Source organism: Pelodiscus sinensis, chromosome 19 (genome assembly GCF_049634645.1).
Source record: "Pelodiscus sinensis isolate JC-2024 chromosome 19, ASM4963464v1, whole genome shotgun sequence".
In the NCBI taxonomy this organism is placed as follows: Eukaryota; Metazoa; Chordata; order Testudines; family Trionychidae; genus Pelodiscus; species Pelodiscus sinensis.
The window spans coordinates 13,022,174-13,040,709 of NC_134729.1; the positions used below are offsets into that span (position 1 = coordinate 13,022,174).

The 18,536-nt window shown below is 60.8% G+C and overlaps 1 protein-coding gene across 2 annotated transcripts; it reads right to left on the reverse strand.

Moving 5' to 3' along the window:
• Positions 1-841: 841 nt before the first annotated feature.
• Positions 842-18,507, reverse strand: RAD23A (RAD23 nucleotide excision repair protein A). Of its 2 annotated transcripts, none has more exons than XM_075902381.1 (9): positions 18,317-18,507; positions 13,310-13,471; positions 11,145-11,344; positions 9,847-9,902; positions 9,038-9,165; positions 8,456-8,531; positions 8,159-8,214; positions 7,652-7,816; positions 842-3,527 (listed from the first exon to the last, which is right to left on the reverse strand). In XM_075902381.1, exons 1-9 carry the CDS (start codon positions 18,434-18,436, stop codon positions 3,414-3,416), a joined length of 1,077 nt encoding a protein of 358 aa, XP_075758496.1. In that variant the 5' UTR covers positions 18,437-18,507; the 3' UTR covers positions 842-3,413. The 2 variants fall into 2 exon arrangements, with proteins under 2 accessions (XP_075758496.1, XP_075758495.1); XM_075902380.1 differs by having other exon boundaries at positions 8,084-8,214; positions 18,317-18,504.
• Between the last annotated feature and the right edge of the window lie 29 nt (positions 18,508-18,536).

Sequence of the window (18,536 nt, forward strand, 5' to 3'; positions counted from 1 at the left end):
TAATGCACCTAACAAACCTGCAGCACTCGCATGGCCTAGTACTGTCCACCTGCTCCGGGAGGCACAGGGACACGACCGAAATACACCGTAAAGCAGAAAGGGAGGCCTCCCCGCACACGCAGCCCTGTCCCGGCGGGGGAAAGCGTCACCCCAATGCCCAACTCCGCGGCAGGGCCTGTCCACACGGGGAGCACTTGGGGCCAGCTCTTGCCTTGGTCTGGGACGGGAACAGACTAAACTTAGGGGGTGACAGACCCCCTAACTCCAAGGGGTCTGAGGCATCCTGGCCCTGACTCCTGTAGCCACATCACGTCTGGGCTGTATCCTGGAGAAGCAATAAACCCTCCCTGTTCTACTGTCTGGCAGAGTCTGTTCTGGCTGCTACAGGGGTGCAAGATCGGGGGGGTCCCCGACGCGCCATCACACTGGGTGACGCTGAACAGGAGCAAGGGCCCTGAATCCCTCCCCCCCCCCACACCGGGTCAGCTCCGTCAGGATCACACCGCGCACAGGCTGGCTAGGGGCCCCACAAGCCTGCTGGGTGGAGGCCGGCACATAGTGGTTCCCTGGGCCACAGCAGCATCCAAGGGTGGTGGATTCCTGGGGACAGGCGCAAAGGAGCAGCCCTGCTCCACTTCAAAGTCCCAAGTCAAGGGGCATCGGACTGGGCAGCAAGTGGGCCGGCCCTGGGGCTGAGAGCAGGGCTGCGGGGCAGGAACCTGGCCAGCTCGCCCCTCCCCGTGGTGTTTTTAATCATCCACATGCAGTTATCCCACACCCTAAAACAGCCCCCCGGCCGCTCCCAGCTTCGCTTTGGAAAGAAAGAGCCGGAGACGTTGGCTTCGGAGGCTCCGACCCGCCCTCGGCAGCGAGCGGCAGGCCAGCTTGTTTATTTCACATTCCATTCATAGCACCCCAAACACACTGGGTTTGAAACACCGGTTTCAGCCTCAGCCGGGAGAGAGGCCGGGGGCTGGACGCTACAGGAGGAATCTACAGCCAGGGGCGGCCTGGGGTTCCCATCAGCACCAGCAGTTCGGGCAAGGGCTGCACGACGTCACATTGAAATAAGCCAGGCCAGAGCCCTGGGCTTCACCCATCGCCCCTGGAGCTGCTGGGACAGTTGGGGGACCCCCCTGCTCTGGTAAAGCAGCAGTGGCCGTGAGGGCTGGTCGACGCTGAAAACGGACACGAGCATCGTGCAAAACCCACCACGGCCTTCAGCTGAGCCGCCCTGCAGGCCAGGCAGCGCTGGAGCAGCCCCGGGCCGAGCTGGAGCAAGAGTCGACCTGCGAGAGCTGGAGCAGCAGTTTCAGTACCTGCCTCCCAGAGCCCGACAGCTGCCAGGGCCTCCGAAGCTGCCGCAGGGCCCGTGCTAGGCAAGGGAGGGCAGGGCCACCCGCCGAAGGGGCAGGGAGCGTAAAGCTAGAGGCCAGGGTATGGGGGAGGCCCAGTTCTAGAACAGCCCCCCCCAACATGGGTAAGAATTACCCTCCTTTGGCTCTAACTTCGCATGTAACCCTGCTCTCCTCTCCCCTCCCCCCCTGCTTTGCCATCAAATCTCGCTCACGTGCCAGGGCTGCCCCAAGAGCGGGGTCGGGCCCCGGGTTAGCGCGCACAGGCCCTGCGGCAGCCGGGCACCATTCCTCAAGTACAATCACAAGGCAAAGAAAACCAACCAACCCCAACACAAAACGGCAAATGTTCGGACACTGTCCCTTTAAGATGGAACTTGGGCCCCAAAGGCAAAGCCTGGCTCCAGCCAATGGACACGAGACACTTGAGGCCTAACTAAGAACAGGGGCCAATCAAATTCTTGTCCCCACCCACTTTGACACCCACGTTCCCACCCCCTTAAAGCCAAACAGGCTGAGGGTAGCAGAGCGCCAGTCACAGCTGCCTCACAATAGCCTAGACTTCAGGGTTTACTTTAGAGGCAAACGCTCTGTTCTCTCTGCGCCGGCCGGGCAAGGGCGCAGGCAACAGAGTGGGCCAGAAAACTCAGGGCTTATTTCAAAGGGGCAGCAAAGTTTTGGGGCACAAGCTAGCGAAGGAAACGGGGCGCAGAAACAGGTGTTGTAATCCAGAAAAATCAGCCAGCGCCAAACCCCCCAGAGGCACAGAGATGTTGAGATCCCAGTGTGAACCGGGCATCGCCCCTCCCGCCTTTACACAAACGGCATCTTGTTGGCCTTGAATGGGCAGGGAGGGGTGGGACTATGGGGGATTTTAATTTGAGCTCTTCAGGCGCTGGTCACACGGAATCTGTTACATTTCCACACTGAAGAGGGGTTTGGTTTTTTGTTTCTTTAAACAAAAGTAAATGGGGGTAAAAGTGGCCCTGTTTCAAATAGATCTGGAGCGAATACTGTACTTTTAACACCCCCACCCCACCCCCCCAGCAGGAGAAAAGTCACAGCTAAAAAGGACCCCTAGGTTTTGGTTCCCTTAAAACAACAATAGAATTGGAAACTGGCCCCTTCCTCAGCTTGTTTTAAGCCCAGCTGCAGCACTTTTAGAGTATGTCAGAGAGCAGGGGGTTATCTCTCCAGCTCCCTCTGCACAGCCTGGGGCTGAGGGCGAAACACTGCACAAGGGCCCCTCGAGGGAGCTGGCTGCAAGAGTCAAACCCTGCTCTGGCTAGCAGCCCAGGTGTTTCAGCGCTGGCTTTCCACGGCCCGGCCCCGCGCCGCGCCCACGCCTTGCCTCTCGCAGCGGGGCTGGGAGCTAGCGGAGTTCGCTGCCTGCCTCCCAGGGAGGGCGGGATGAGTGCCAAAGCACCTGGGCTCCAAGAAGTCAGCTGGGCTCCCAGGAAACCACTGATCCTCTGCCCCAGGAGCTGAAAAGAAGCTGGAGGGAGGTGCCAGCAGCAGGTTTAAACACTGGCTAGTCTAGGAGCAGAGGCCGGCCCTCGGCTCAGACTGGACCCAGGCTAAACCGACCTCTGGAGGCGGGGGCACTGACCTCTTGGAAGCAGGGTCCCGGAGAAGCCAGACGGCGGGAGGGAAATTCAAGGAGGGCAAGGCTGGGCCAGCAGCTGGCCCATGGAGCTACTCTGCTTCTAGCCCTGGGGGCTGGGACTCAACAGCACAGCAATCTGTCTGCACACGAGGGCTGGGCCGGGTCCCAACGGGTCCCATCTGCCAGCCCCCAGGAGGGGGCACAGCTGAATTCACACGGCACTGAGGGGAGAGGGGTTGGTTCTGCTGCCCAAATTCCCACCTGTCCAGTCCCAGGGGGTGGGGGCAGTTCCTGGAGCCTGAGGCTGGGCTGATGGACTCTGGATGGAGGCTGGTCTGATCTGGGGGCGGGCAGGGAGGGGGGCTGGGGTCTCTCCCACATACCCCTTAAATAGACAGGAACAGAGAGAGAGATTTTTATATATAAAATTTTTTTCTTCCTTGCTCCTCGCGTCACTCGTCGTCGAAGTTCTGACTCAGCAGGAAGTTGGCAGCTAGATTCTCGTTCTTCTCGCAGGCAAAGTAAGCCTGGATGACCAGGCTCTCTGGGAACCCTAAGGCCTTTAACTGAGGGGGGACAAAGGGAGACGAGTCAGAAGGGCCCAGCCTGGGATGTCCTCTCCTCCCAGCCCCACTAGTCCCGAGCCACACTGGGGATGTGGGGGAAAGGGGTGTAGAGACCTCCCCCAGCTCCCTGAACCTGAGAACTGCCCCAGTGCAGGCACCGCAGAGGACGGCCCCTGTCTTTGAGGGCCCCCCTCACACGGGGGATGGAATCACAGCCCTGCACCCCAGACTTAAAGGTTATCCACTTGAAATCAGCTCCCTCCCCTTAGCCCTCTGGCTGCCAGGTCCGGGTTTATCCTGGAGGCCTGTTCCTCCCCATGCCTGGAGCTGTGACCTCGACTGGGGGGGAGGGAGAGAAGTGACGTGTCCCCAGGAAGAGCAGCTGGAAGAGCAGAGCGGAGGTCTGGAGATGCAGCTAGAAACCCGGCGGAGCAGTAGGGCACAGAAGGGGCTGCCGGGAGGTGGAGCTGAGCCTGAAGAGAGACCCTACGGGAGCAGGAAAGAATCCACGGGAATAAGGGATCCTGCTCGATTCCCGCTGGGACGCAGCCCAGGAGACGAGGGATGTTATTGGGGGGAGGGGCTTTGGGATGCCTGAGCACTCGGAGGCAGTCATGGGCAGAGGACCATGCTCCTGGGATGAACGTCACTGGAGCGGGGAGGGTGAGTGGTCAGCACAACTGGTTAGAGGAGGAGGAGCTTGGAACTCGGTTCAGGGCGGTGGGAAAGGCTCATCCCTGCGCCTGCCTAACAGAGCAAGAGGGAAGTCGGGTACGAGAGGCCACGCAAATGACAAGGAGAGAGAGAGAGAGAGAGAGGAGACTGCGCCCGGCAGACAAACGACTGGGTGAAGAACGCAGGCGAAGCTGAGCAGGCAACCAGCGTGGAGAGATTAGAACCAGCGGGGGAGGCAAGAGCCGAGCAGGGGCCCGAAGGGAGCATGGAGAACACCAAGCAAGGGGAAGGGGGGCGGGATGAATGAGGAGGAAGCGTGGAAAGGTGAGAAGGGATGGGCTGGAGAGCAGAGCGCCCTTTGGGGAAGGAAGCGAAGCGGCTCCGCTGGGACAGGCTTAGGGCCACCCCACGGCAGGAGAGGAGATCTCTGTAATGACACCAATATTCCTGGGACTGGGATTACGGGAGACTCATTCTCCAGGCTGACTGGAGGACAAGAGCCCCCGATGACGGCAGGGCCTGGGCATTCCCGGAGGCGAAAGCCAGCCCCTTTCTTCACCCCCAAGAGCCGAGGCCGGTTTTGATTTGGGGCTGGTAAGAAGCGGAGACCTCACTGAAGGCGGGGTCCACGTGGTCGTGACTAAGTCCCTTGAAAGGGAGGCCCCCTGGGACGAGGGTCCTGGGTTACAAAAGGGCAACTTTGAAAAGCAAAGGAGGGGAAGGGAGAACTCAGAACTGCCCGAAGGCAGCACAGAAATAGGCTGAAGCCAACCCCCCAAGTGGCGGGGAGGCAGGGCAAAAATCACGGGGGGGGGGGAGGGGGGGGCTGCACACCAAGCATCTCAACTGGAGTTAAAAGGGGAAGGATCGGCAAGGAAAGCGACCTCTCGGGGGTCACACGCGCAGGCAAGAGCTGCCCAAAGCCAGGCCTGGTTCTCCCTGGCCGAGGCAGTTACAACCAAAATGTTCGTTTAGCCACACGATGGACACGGAGCGGAGGAAAGAGGGACTGTTGAGCTCTGAGGATGGGGACGAGCTGAAGGAAGCCCGTCCTGGCCCGACGGCTAAGCAGACGCAGGGGTGAGGTTTTAACGGGGGGCAGTGGCAGGGATGAGGAAGCGAAGGTCGAAATGACCACAGCCGAGGCAGAAGCCAAATGCAAAGTTTAAAAGGCCCAAATCGGAGGGCCCAGGTCCTCTCCGGCCAAGAATATGAAGGGAACGGACCTGTTCTCTGAAGCAGAGATTTGTAAGGAGTCGGTGAACACAGGGGCTGTGCCCTGAGAGCAGGGACCAGCGAATGCAGCGCTCATATTTAAGAAAGGGAAACCAACGCGATCCAGGAAGGACACCCCTTTCATCTGCCAAGTCCCAGAACAGATTCTGAGAGCAATTCAAGACAGGACGATGGAAACGAGGAATACAGACGAGGCGGAGTTTGATCGCTTTGGGTACGTCTACACTAGCCCCCTAGATGGATTTAAATATCCTGCGCTTGATTTGCATGTTCCTGGCCAGTCGCCATTTTAGAAATTGACTAGCCCGAAGTAACTGCCCGCGTCTACACGCGGCAGTGAAACGGGATTCCGATTTAAAGCCCTAACTCGAATTAGGTGGTATTCCTCCTGCAAATTAGGTTTACCAGCAAATTTGATTTAGGGGCTTTAAATCAGAATCCTGTTTCACTGCCGCGTGTAGACTGGCCAGGAACATGCAAATCAAGCGCAGGATATTTAAATCCTGGGCTTGATTTGCAATTTTGATCGCCCTCATTAGCCTCCCTAGATCCATCTAGGGGGCTAGTGTAGACGTACCCTTTGAGAAGATCATGGATTCACTAGACAAAGAAAACGCAGTAGATCTAGTCTGCCCCAATGTCAGTAAACCATCTGATCCCATTCTCACCTGGGAAATTTGTTCTGCTGGAGAAGAGGAGGATCAGCAGGGGAAAAGAAGCTGGCAAGGAACAGGCTGAAGGGGAGACTACATCAGGCAAACAGGCGGCAGGGAGGTTGCCAGTGGAGTCTGTCAGGGATCAGGCGTGGGACCAACCCTACTGAACGTTTTAACATGCTGCGGCTGTGAAAAAGGTCAAAGCAGTGGCGGGGAGAGGGCGTCAGCTGGGGTATTCCCCGCAGAGGCCGGGATGCGTCAGTACCACCATACAAGGCACCGGTGAGACCTCCCCTGGAATACTGGGCACATTTCTGGGCTCGTGTGTGTAAAACATTAATTCAGATTAAGAACGGGGCAGAGATGGCGACTGAGCCGAGGAACGGGGAGGAGACAGCACGTGTCTGGACCTAAGCAGACGCAGGCCGAGAGGAGATCTAATGGCTTTAAGTAGGTCATTAGGATGCACCCCAGGGAGGGAGGGAGGCGGTAAGTTACGGGCCGATGCCGGCACATGAACAAACGGCCATAAACTGGCCGGCTAGGAGTGCAGCTTGAATGACATGAAGGTTTCTAGCCCGCAGAGGGGCAAAGTTCCGCAGCAGCTTCCCAAGGGTGCGGCTGGGGGCAAACTGGCAGCAGGAGGCAGCTGATGCGTTTCTGGAAGGGATGGAGCAGCCTACAGTAGCGCGTGGCCATTCTGGGACTGCCAGTGGCCGGGGGAGGGCTCCGAGTTGCCCCCAACGAGTCCTGCCTGGTGTCTGGCCGGTGGGTCTCCCACACAAGCAGAGCCAGACCATCGCCAGGCTTAGGAGGGAATCCTCCCCCAGGCCAGACTGGCAGGGCCCCAGGGTGGCTCTGAAGTCCTTACGCCAAGCTTTGAGGCCTTCAGCAACTCAGTCAGCAATCTGAGGCTGTTCCAGGAAACAGGCCAGGTTGTGTGGCCTGCGATAGGCAGGTCAGGATGGGGCCTTCTAGCCCGAAGGTCAAAGAGCCTATGGAAAGGGCCAAGAGCCCAGCAGGGGCCCCCTCTGGAGCGGACGGCGCAAGAGGTGCAGAAAGACGCCCTGTTAACTCTGGAGACTAATGATGCCACGTTGCCTGGGCGCTTCGGCAGAGCTGCCCCACTCCTCTGGGATCCCGTGGGCGGAGCTTGGCAGCGCTGCCCTTTGCACCACACAACTGGGGAAAGACCACATGGATTCTGCTCCACTGCTTTGCAAAGACAGAGCCACCTGCTCCCCTTGCCCCGCTCCTCCCCTGCACTGTTCGCAAGGTGCCAGGCAATCCGGTTCTTGGGTTAGTAACTGACTCCCAGCACAAGCTGCTCAGCATCAGACCAGTCCCAGATTCGGGGGAGGGGGGGGGTCGTCTGCCTGGCTGTCCCTGACAATTCCAAGAATCCTGACCTCCAGCTCCTGCCTCCAACCACTAGATCCCACTGCCTTCCCAGAGCAGGGGAGAGAACCCAGGAATGCTAGCTTCCAGGCCCCCCCTCATGGCAGCTGCCCAGTGCAGGGACCCTGGGGCACCCTCAGCAGCCAGCCTCCCTCTTACCCTTTCTATGGCTTCTTTTTCCTGAGGAGTGACCTGGATGTAGTTCATCTGGGGAGCTTCCTCGCCAATGGCCCCGATCTCCCCCTCGATGTCCGAGATGTCGGCCACCTCACCCAGCGGCTCGTTCAGCATCTGGATGAACTGCTCTTGGTGCTGGCTGATTTGCTGGGGAGGGCCGGGGGGGGTGGGATGTCAGGGTTATGGAGAGATGCCCCTCCCCTCCCCTAGCAGGGCCTCCGCAGCCCCTTTTCCTAGTGGGGAAACTGAGGCACAGAAGGGCACAGACAGGACTTGTCCAAGGTCACAATGCAACCCACCGGTAGAGCCCAGAAGTCCTGCATCCCCGGCTCTGCCCCTCACACCCCACGTCCCTTCCAGTCCTGTGTCCCGGCTCCTCCCCCGGGGCCCCTTTCAGCCTCCGCCCCCCTTCACCTGCAGGAGCTGAGGGTTCTCCTGGCCCAGCTGCTGGAGCAGGGCCGGGAGCAGGGCCGGGTTCTGCTGGATCACCTGCCGCATGTTCTGGAACTGGGGCTGGTCTCTCAGGAACTCCAGGGGGTTCTCGCCTGCGGGAAGGAGCGGGCAGGGTGAAGCCAGGCAGGGCCTTGCAGGGCCAGGGCACAGCACACTTGAACCACATGGGTGATCGCAGGACGCCTGGGGGAGAGGGCTAGGAGCCCCGTTCTGCCCACTGCCTCCCGCAGCTGCATCTCGATAACCCGCCCGCAGGTGCAAGAGCCTTCTCCCATGCAGCTCCGGCCCATGGCCTGCCGGCCCCTCCCACTGCCACCCTCCCACGCCTCTGACCTTCTGGCGTTGGCTGCTCTGGGGCCTGGCTCTCCTGGATCGGGGCCCTCTCCGGCTCCGAGGTGCCTGGGATGCCCTGTGAAGTCAAAGGGGCAGCGTTAGAGCCATCCAGCACCCCTCCCCCAGAACTGACCCAGTCCCACCAGGCTCACGCCGCAAAGGGCCAGAGAGGAACTCGGTCTCTGGGGTTTGCCTGGTGCCCCAGGCCCTGCCAGCGAGGGGGCAAGCTAGCCTGAGGCAATGCGGGCACCCCTGCTCACGTCACACCGGGTCCCCAGTCGCTGGGGCCGTCCCCCGGGCTGGATCAGAACTGGTGCCCTTACGAGTCAGGCTCCGCATCCCCCCCCAGCCACCTGCACTGTGCAGATGGGGATGCAAAGAAAATCATTTGCCCCAAGTCAGAGAGCAAGTCAGTGAAACCCAGGAGCCCTGGTGCCCACAGCCCACTTTAACCACTAGGCCTCATTCCTCAGAGCTGGGAGAGTCCGGCTCTAACCCCTAGAACACGCTCCCCTCCCTGATCTGGGGACTGAGTCTATGAGTCCTGCCCCCCGACCTGTTCCCAGCCCGGCGCTCCCCTACCGTTAGCAGGTACTCCACGGCTCGGTGGGGGTTGTTGTAGCTGGCCCGGAGCGCGGCCACCACCCGCTCCCGCTCGTAGCCCATGGACATGATCTCGGTCAGCATCGTCTCGTACTCTGAGCCGGTCACTGCGGGCGGCAGGGGACAGCGGCCTGGCGTGAGGAGAGCCAGGCAGCCTCGGGGTGCCCAGCAAACGCTCAGCGCCAAGGCAAAGGGGGGCAGGCCAGGGGCTGGCTAGAAACACAGACCCTCCTCCAGCAGCTACCGACAGAGAGATTCACCCTCTCCGCCCCAGCCCCCCACAGCCCTGCAGGGGGAGTGACTCAGTCACCCTGAGTCAGGGGCTGAGCTGGGACAAGAACCCAGGAGTCCTGGCTCCCTGCTCTGTACCCCATATGGGCTCGTGGCACCCCGCCCCCCCCACCTATCCCCTCATGCCCCCCAGTGTTGGGAAAAAGTCCAGGAGTCCTGGCTCCCAGCCCCTCCCCCCTTTCCCTAATGTAACCCCCTCTGCTAACGAGCAACTGGAGACGACACAGACAGGGCGCCTCCGAGCAGCAACTGAGACCTGACCCACTCATCACACGGGGCACCAAACGGCCCTGCACTGACACCTGAAATTGCAAGGCGGCAGGCATGCCCCCGCCCCCCGGTGGAAGGGCAACACTGTGAATGGGGGGCCCTGCGCTGGCACCCCTACATCAGCAGTGAGAAAAGGGGCTGTTGTAACTAGCGGCAGCCACCGGGGGGCGCCCCTGCCCTACGTGCGGGCGGGAGCGCCGCCCCCAGCCCCCGCCCACGTCACCTACCCAGGGTGGAAGCCGCGTCGTCCTGGCGCCCCACGCTACCTGAAGAGGGAACAGAGCTGCAAATTTAAAAGAGAGGAATCGTAGCTGGCTCCTTCCAGGCAGCTGGGCAACAAGAACGCTGGGCCGGGCCGGGGGGACCTGAGGGGGGGCTGCAGCCCAGGTGCCTTCCCCTGCCATCGCACCCCCGGAAAGCAGGCGCGCGCTAAGCCCGGCCCAGGGAGGGCCTGGCATGTGAGCCAGGTGCTACCGTAATACCACTAATAGCCGCCGCCTTGGCACCACCCTCACACCGGACCCCAGTGGTCAGACACCTCCACTGGTTTCCAGGTCAGCTGGATTTTGTGTCATCAGCCAGCGCAGACCCCGGCACGGAGGCCTCTGCTCTCGGCTGGGTGACCGTGGGCAGGTCTCGCCTGCCCTCCTGCCTCAGTTTCCCACCTGTACAATGGGGTCCGTTGAGCTCCACTGAAGGAAAGCGCTAGAACAGCGCGACTCAGGTGACGCTGTTCCCAGCGGGCTGAAGCGAACCCGCGCCAGACCCCATCGGGGCGAGTCAAGCCCACCAAGTCAGGGCGGAATACAGACGCCTCCCTGCACCATGCGCCGGCTCTGCCTCGCCCCACCCCAACACCCCACTCCAGGGCGGCTCTCTCCCCTTTCCCCGCCCGGCGTGAGCCAAACCCACGCGGGGGCTGCTTCTCTCCAGCGCTGTTTGTAACTCCCCCTCCCCTTCCCCGCCCGGAGACGCAAAGGAGCCTGCGCCAGGGTCACAGCTCAAAGGCTGCCAGGCCACCAGAACTACATGGATTTTCAATTCACCCCGAGCGGCTCGCGGGGATGAGCTCGCAGCCTGGCTCTCTCGGGGCTTGGGAGGCGAGCGCCGCGCACCTCTCAGCCCCCACACCAGGGGATGTTACGGGGGGGGGGCACCCACCTGCAATCTATATGTGGGTGCCCTGACGTGCAGCCGCCTGTGGGCTGGGAGCAGCTTGTCAGCCATGTGGCAACATTAGGCTGGGGAAGCAGCCCCGACTGCACAGATGGGGAAACTGAGGCACCCGGCGGGAAAGCACCTCAGACCGTCAGAGTGAACGTGTGGCAGAACCCAGGACTCCCAGCCCCCTTGGTCTCTCTAGCCCCTAAACCTCACTCCTCCGAGTACAGGCTGTTCCAAGTTCCCGCAAAGGAAGGAAGTGGAAGGCATCCTCCCCACCCGCTCCCAGGCATGGCAGGCACCAGGGTGCCTGAGCTGCCGTCCCGGGCAGACGCAGGGAGGGGCACGTGCTCCCAGGGCTTACCCGGTAGTGCATTCCGGGAGTGGGAGCACAGCAGGCTCCTCTGGGGGCTTGTCCTCGCTTGGCGCCGCAGGCGGGGACAGGATGGCATCAGATCCAGCTGCAGGTGCCGGCGGCTGCCCCGCTGACGGGGCTGGCTCCGGGGCACTGGCTGGCGCAGCATCACCAGGTGCAGGGGCTGGTGCGCCCGAGCTGGATTTAGTCTGAAGAAACAAACAGCTTTGAAGGGTGCAGCTAGGGCCTCTGCCCCCAGACCACACGTGAAGCGAGCAGCTCCCAACACCCCTGGAAACAGATGTGGCACTGGCTGTTACCTACTAGGTAGGAGAGAGCGTGTCTGTCTGTTCAAGGACTCCTCCCAGACAGTAAGAGCTAGGACCCCCACATCTGGTAGGCAGCTTCCTCTTATCCTAACACAGTTGGTTGTGCCAGGAAAATGGGATGTGCCTGGAATGGGACTGGTTCTCATAGGATAGCCTTGCTATATGACCACATGGGGACAGGAGGGGATATGGGATGGAAAGCAGGGGCAGTTATACTGTATAATGACCACGGGGGGGGGGGATATTAAAGGGCCAGGATAGCTATAACCCCACTGGTGCAGAAAGGACAGGTCTGGAGAAAGGGACAGCTCCCTCCTATATATTTGAGACAGTGAGTTTCTGTGTGTGTGCGCATCTCCGCCCCAGCTGGGGGACTTGCACCCCCCCATCCTAGCTGTGCCCACTGGAGCTGCAGCAGCCACAGAGGCGCTTCTCACCTGCTACCCATGCTGCTGTGGTGACAGAGGGTGGGGGTGGTTTTCCCCCCCCCTTCACACGGAGCCCCTGCTCCTCAGCCCCACCCCAGAGCAATGATTGCAACGAAGCCCGGACATTTTCATTTCATTTTCCAACAAACAAACATTGAGTGAAGGGCTGGAGCAACGCGGGTGAATTTGCTAGTAAAATATACACGCTACTGGGTTTGAGTGTGGGATTTAGTCTCCCCACCGCACCCAAGTAATGAGCATTACGTGCTACTTCCTGAATTCATAAACATGACAGTACCCATGTCACACAGATCCCTCCGAGACGCTGACAGCTGCTGTGCTGAGGTTAAAGTATCGTGTTGCTGATCCACACTGCACCGTTATTTAAGAAACACGAAGTAGCATCAGCTGGACGCTGGACTGAAATCAATCCACTCTGGTGCGCGCCCAGTCTCTTCCGCCCTCCCTCCCACCACACGTGTGTGTTACTACCGTATGGCTCTGCCGGCGGCGCACACGGACTCTGGGCACGGCCTCTTTCAGAGGGCACTGACTGGCCCACGCAGCTCCTCTTGATTTCTCGGACGCTTGGCTGTGATTCTTTCTAAGGCCCAACCTGCCCCGACTGCAGGAATTAGCCGCCTCGTAACTTTCTGATCTACACCATACCCATGTTGTGTGTGTCTACGGGTGTCCCGAGGAACTGTGGCCAATGGGGGGCAGTGCCAGCAGCAAGGGGGAGCGTGTGGAACTACGTTCCCAGCCCCCCTCTCCAAGGGCACGTTGGCCCCTTCCAGGAGCAGTGGGAGGCTGGGGCCTTAGCCCTGCCTTTGCCAGTCGGGAGCTGCCTCCACTAAACGCCGCCAAGCAGGAAACTGCACCCCAACCTCTAGCCCCCCCCAGAGACAGCCCCCCCATATCTCTTGCCACACCCGCCAGAGCCAGCAAACTGTCCCCCTCCTGCTGCCCAACACTGCCAGCCCAGAGCCCCTTCCTACACCCAAGCACCCTCTCCCAAACCCTTCAGCCCCAGCCCGGAGCCCACATGCCCTTCTGTACCCCAACCTCTTGCTCCAGCCCAGAGCAAGCGAGCGGGGGTGGGGAAAAGCCAGCAACCTGGAGAGGAGGGAGTAAGCAGGGTGGGGCTTCAAGGAAGGGCTGGGGCAAATTCCGGGAGTGACCTTGAGCCCCAAGAGGCTGGTGACCCCACTGCTCTAGCAGCTGCATTGGAGCCATCAGGGCTGCAGAAAGGCTGTCCCCAACCCCTCCGGCTCTGCTGGGGCCCTGGGTCAGCGCCCCCTACTGAGCGGGTGTGAAAAGCAAACCCAGCTTCCAGCTGCCTCCTCACCCCTTCCCGGCCTGCATCCCACACCTGGCCCAGCAGGCTACCCGGGAGCAGGAGGCGCCGCCGCCGTACCTTGGTCACCATGACCACCACGAAGTTCTTCTCGTCGATCTTGTACTCCTTGATGGCGACGTCGTCGCTCAGGATCTTGCCAGCGTAGATCAGCTTCTGGCCCGACACGGGGAATGCCTCCTTGCCTTTCTCCGCCTCGATCTTCTCCTTGAGGACCCGCACCTGCCCGGGGGAGCAGACAGCCCCGTCAGCTGGCTCGCCTGGGGTGGCGGGTGTGCAGATTCCCACGTGGCACGCAGAGGGACCCCCCTCCTTCTCCACCACGCCCCACCCACAGCCAAGCTCCAGGGGTAACAACGGGGGGAGGATGAAGGAGGTGATGGGTCAGGTTGATTTGTTCCTGCCCTGGGTCTCTACAGCCCAGTCTGCTCTGGGCTCAGGATCGGCCACCAACTCCTTTAGTGGCTGGGACAACGCTGAGTCGGAGCTGCCCGCCTGCCGCTGTGATGGCAGCGCCCAGCCCAGAGCGGCTTGATCTCGACTGAAGCCATCGCCCCTCGGTAACGTCATATCTGCTTAGAGGGGGAGCAATTTGGGTTAGGAAAGGGGCAGGAAGCGTCTTTGTCCTCTGTTCATACAGCGCCCGGCACAGGGGGAATCCAGGCCGTGGCTGAGGCCCCAGAGGCCACCTGAACACACCTAGCGAATAACGTGCAGCGCCCGGCGCACTGGCTGCCACAATAACTAAAGATACGACAGGCACCAGAGGAGCTCCGGGGCAGGCCGGGGGACGTCCTCGTTGCCCGATCACCCAGAGCTCTGGCCGCAGCTGCACAGTGGGGGGGCCATACATAGCCTTAGACCCCAGCATCCCGCTCGGGGCGTTTCGGGGTATGTGCTTTGCTCATGGTGGAAGCAGTTTCCCCTGGGGCTGGGCCGGGACGCCGCCGGAGTCACAACCTGGCAGGGGAGGCTGAGGCACTGGGCTGAAACTGGGCCGGCTGCACTGACGGCGAACAGGCCCCCCCAGAGCCACAAGGGGGTCAGCGCAAGGGCTGTGAAGCGTTAACTGGTTAACCAGAAAGCACGCCCCTTAACAGGTGGTGCTTACCGGAACCCAGCCTGGATGCCCTGCGGTCGGGGTGCTCCGGTCCAGCCAGGCTGGAGTGCCCCCCTGCCTTCCCCTTTAATCGGTTAGCTGGTAAGTGCAATGTTTAACGGGTTAACCACTTAAACAGGATTTGACATCCCTAGTCGGCACCGGCACGCAGGGCCCAAAAGCCTCGGCTGCACTAAGATCCTCACACCAGTCGAACACACGTATTTCCCCCGGTGTAAATACAGCCCAATGGCCCCCGGGAAAGTCTCCTGGAGGCAACTGCACTGGTCTCTGGGCGACTGCAGCCCACCCGCGCCTTCGCTACCTCCCCTTCCCCACTGAGAGACAGGAAGAGAAAGATTTCCTGGCCCTTGTGGGCTGTATTCCTATTCCTGTTTGCAAGGCCTTCGGAGAGGGCTACTGAGGCACATACCCCACCCCCCACCCTTCTGGGATGCCCCCACAGCCAAGCAGACTCGATCCTGCACCCTGGAGGACGATGGCGTCCCACAGGGGGCCCGCTGGAACAGCTGCAGAGCCCTGAGAGACGAGCGAGCAGGAGCCAAGTGATATTTTTGGCTGCTGGGTTGAGCCAAAACGAAGTCTGACGCTCTCTGAAAAGCATGCGGGATCCCAGCTATTTCAAAAAGGAAGCCAGCGCCTCGCTTCCTTGGGCAACGGCCGTCCGGATCAGCAGGGGGTGGCACTGTTACCCATCACTCAAGGGCGGCTGCCTCTGCGGTGGCACATGGAGACCTCCCACTCTGTGCGGCGATGCAGCCACCTCTGGGGTGGGCTGTTTACACAGGCGCGGAGTGGACATGGAGCAGTTTAGGGCAGGAACTAGAGGCTGCTGATGCAGCGGTTCCAGTACTGAGGAGCACAGAGAGCAGGAGTCACCACTTAAAGCGAGGAAGGAAATTCTAACAACGACATGCAGAGTTGGGAGATTCGAGCGGGCACGATCCCCAGTGTAGATGCAGCTATTGGCAGAGCTAACTTTGCTTGGGGAGGCGGTGGCTAAGACACGCCGCATCTACGAGCTGCCCAGTAATGCAGACAGCCTTAGGTGGGACCAGATCGGGAGTGCAAGAAGCATTAGAGTCAGTTAAAACCCCAGCCCCTCAGCCACGCCTCCTGAGAGCGCTGAAGCTGGCCTATTGACGTCACCCAATCCCTTTTTGCCTCTCGGCTCGCCCCACAAAAACAGGCGCACCAGGTTCAACTTGGTTTTTAACCGGTTTCACTCAGCTGTACGTGCCCTGCACCTCAGACAGCACGTTCCTTGTTGGCAGCTAGGGCCTCCTTATTGCCAGGGGCCAATCTGCATTAAGACAGACACCAAAAATCCTTCTAAATACGCTCTTCGTAATCTGGAAGGGTCTGCAGGCTCTCACAGAAATCGGGGTTGCACCGCATTGCACAGCTATGGAGAATTCCTACCCCAAAAAGCTCACAGGCCGAACAGAGAAAAACAAGGGAAGGGTTATTACATGCCACCCTCTCCCATTATACAGGGGAAACTGAGGCACAGAACAACGACCAGATGTACTCAGATCACACAGGCAGTTTGTAGCAGAGCTGAAAACTCAACACAGACCCTCTTAACCCGAGTTCAGCCCCTCAGCCGCATTAAACATCCGGCAGCTATTCCTCCCCCTGCCCTCCTGGTCTCACCAGAGACCGTTTACAGCTGTACATGGGAAGGGAGCTGTCCAGCAATCAGTTTCTGCCTTAAAGCCACAAAACCATTTGAAATCCCTTTGACCCCCAAAAGAAGTTTCTCAGCTGCAAAAGGAACTAGGAAGATTTCAAAGGGCAGGACAAGAGGGTTCCTGGAAAGAGTCGGCTTGCTGGGGTTTATTGCTACGTGCATCACACCCATCCGTAAGTTCCGTACCCCCGCGAGCCCCTTCAAATCAACTCTCTGGAAAGCACAAAGCAGAGCAGGCCTGAGTGCAGGTCTCCACCCCCTGCGGAAGCCAAGGCCTGTTCTCAATCTCAGCTCAGCCTGTGACACCAGCTGTCTGTCTGGAGGGAGAAGAATCTCCCCGCCACCACCCTCTACTCCAGGAGTTTTCCAACTTTTTTTTTTCATGACCCAGTTGAAGAAATGTGTTGGTGCACCCCAACTTCACTTGACTAAAGTGTGGGTTCCGGGATGGGGTTGAGTCAAAGCTGGGGGGGAGGGAGGAGGAATTTACCTCAAGTGACTCTTGGCCAGCGGTGCAGTGGGGAAGCACTAGAGTCTCGTGGCTGCAGGGAGATCAGTGGGCAGGCTAAACCACCTCCCTGCCTCTCTTGCCACTGCAGATCATGCTGTGCCCCAGAAGCAGGTTCCTAGCCAATGGGAGTGCGGAGCTAGTGCTTGGGGCTGGAGCAGGCACAAAGCCCTGTGTGCTCCCCTCCCACCATTACCAAGGAGCCAAGCCTGCTTCGGCCGCTTCAGGGGCACAGCGCAGTCTGCAGTGCCAGGACAGGTGACAAGCTACCTTAGCCCCCCGCCCCCATGCAGCCACAAGACCCCAGTGCCTGGCATTCCGCAACCCAGTGCTGGGTCGTGACCCGGTTTGAAAACCACTGCTCTACTCACTCCATCCCACCCTGGTACTAGAGCTTGGAACAGCCGCGCAGCCCCATCCATCAGCACTTCCCAAGTCATTCAAACCGAGCGCTGCTGAGGTGCGCACAAAGCGCCCAGTCACCCCATATGCAAACACCAGCATGGGGACTTTCCATCTTCCCCACCCCGGGACCAGAAGTCTCAACAGAAAAACACAGGGATCGTCTTTCCACAGAGCCAAAGAAAAGGAGTTTGCAGCCATGCCAGACACGCTGCCCACAAGCAAAGCTCCCATGAAAGCCAAACGACATCTCCGGCACAGAGACAAGAATGTGACGCTCCTGTTACTGGTGCTACCTGGTCAGCTCTGTGTCCCCTGCCACCTTGGAGCAGGATGTGGAGCAGAGTGTGTTAATAAATCCTAGCTCTCATAAGGCTCTGGTCATCTATCGGTCTCCAAGGGCTTCACAAACGAGGTGAGTACCATTCTCCCGGGTGCTACACATGGGGAAATTAAGGCCGGGGAAGCAGAAATGACTTTGGTCAGGTCGCCCTCCCTCACAAACCAGTGGCAGAGCCAGAAACTGATCCCAGCTTTCCTGAGTGCAAGCCCAGCACTCTAGTCACTAGGCCATGTTAGCCCCAAGAGTTAGCAGCTCGGCCCCCTCGATGCACTTCAGTCATCTTGGAGGTCAGTCACGTGAATGCGGATTATGAGACTATTAAGGTCTCATCTCGAACATCCCATGGGAGTTGACGGCCCTGCAGCAGCTTCAGAGGAATCGACAGCCTGCCGCGGGTCGGGGACAGGCGAGGGGGCAGCAGCAGCCGCTGTGCTGTGCAACCCCATTGGGCGTGAGAAGCGGGAGGCCGGGGAGCCCCCCACCGGCAGGGCAGGGGACCAAAGCAAGACGGAGACTGGCTCCCCCCCACGTCCACGCGGCAGGCCCCCAGCAACGCAGCCCTGGCGCATAGGAGCGAGCAGGGGCCTGCGGGGTCCCACGTGGGCCAGAGCCCCAGGATGGGGGGGGGACCGGGGTAGCTCGGCTGCCCCCCAAGCCAGGGCCCCGCGTCACATCCCCCGGCAGGGGCCGGCCCACGAGCACGGCCCAAGGGGGGGGGGGCTGCCCCCCACAGCAGAGAGAAGCCGGGACCGTTCCACTCAGGACCGGGCGGGGCGGCCCCGGGCGGGGGGGCTGCCCTACCTGCGGGGGGGCGGGGCGGCCCCGGGCGGGGGGGCTGCCCTACCTGCGGGGGGGCGGGGCGGCCCCGGGCGGGGGGGCTGCCCTACCTGCGGGGAGGCGGGGCGGGGCGGCCCCGGGCGGGGGGGCTGCCCTACCTGCGGGGGGGCGGGGCGGGGCTGCCCCGGGCGGGGGGGCTGCCCCCCCCCCACGCGGGCCCTCACCGTCTCCTCGGGCTCCATGCGGATCTTGAAGGTTTGCTGCTGCAGCGTCTTGAGCGTGATGGTCACCGCCATGGCGCGCGCCGGGCGCTTCGTGCCAGCGGACTCGCAGCCCCGCAACATGCAACTCACGCCGCCGCCATCTTAGCGCCCCGCCGCTTCCGGCCCCGGCCGGGGCAAGCCCGCCACGTGACCGGGGCACGCGCGTGGCCTCCCTCACGTG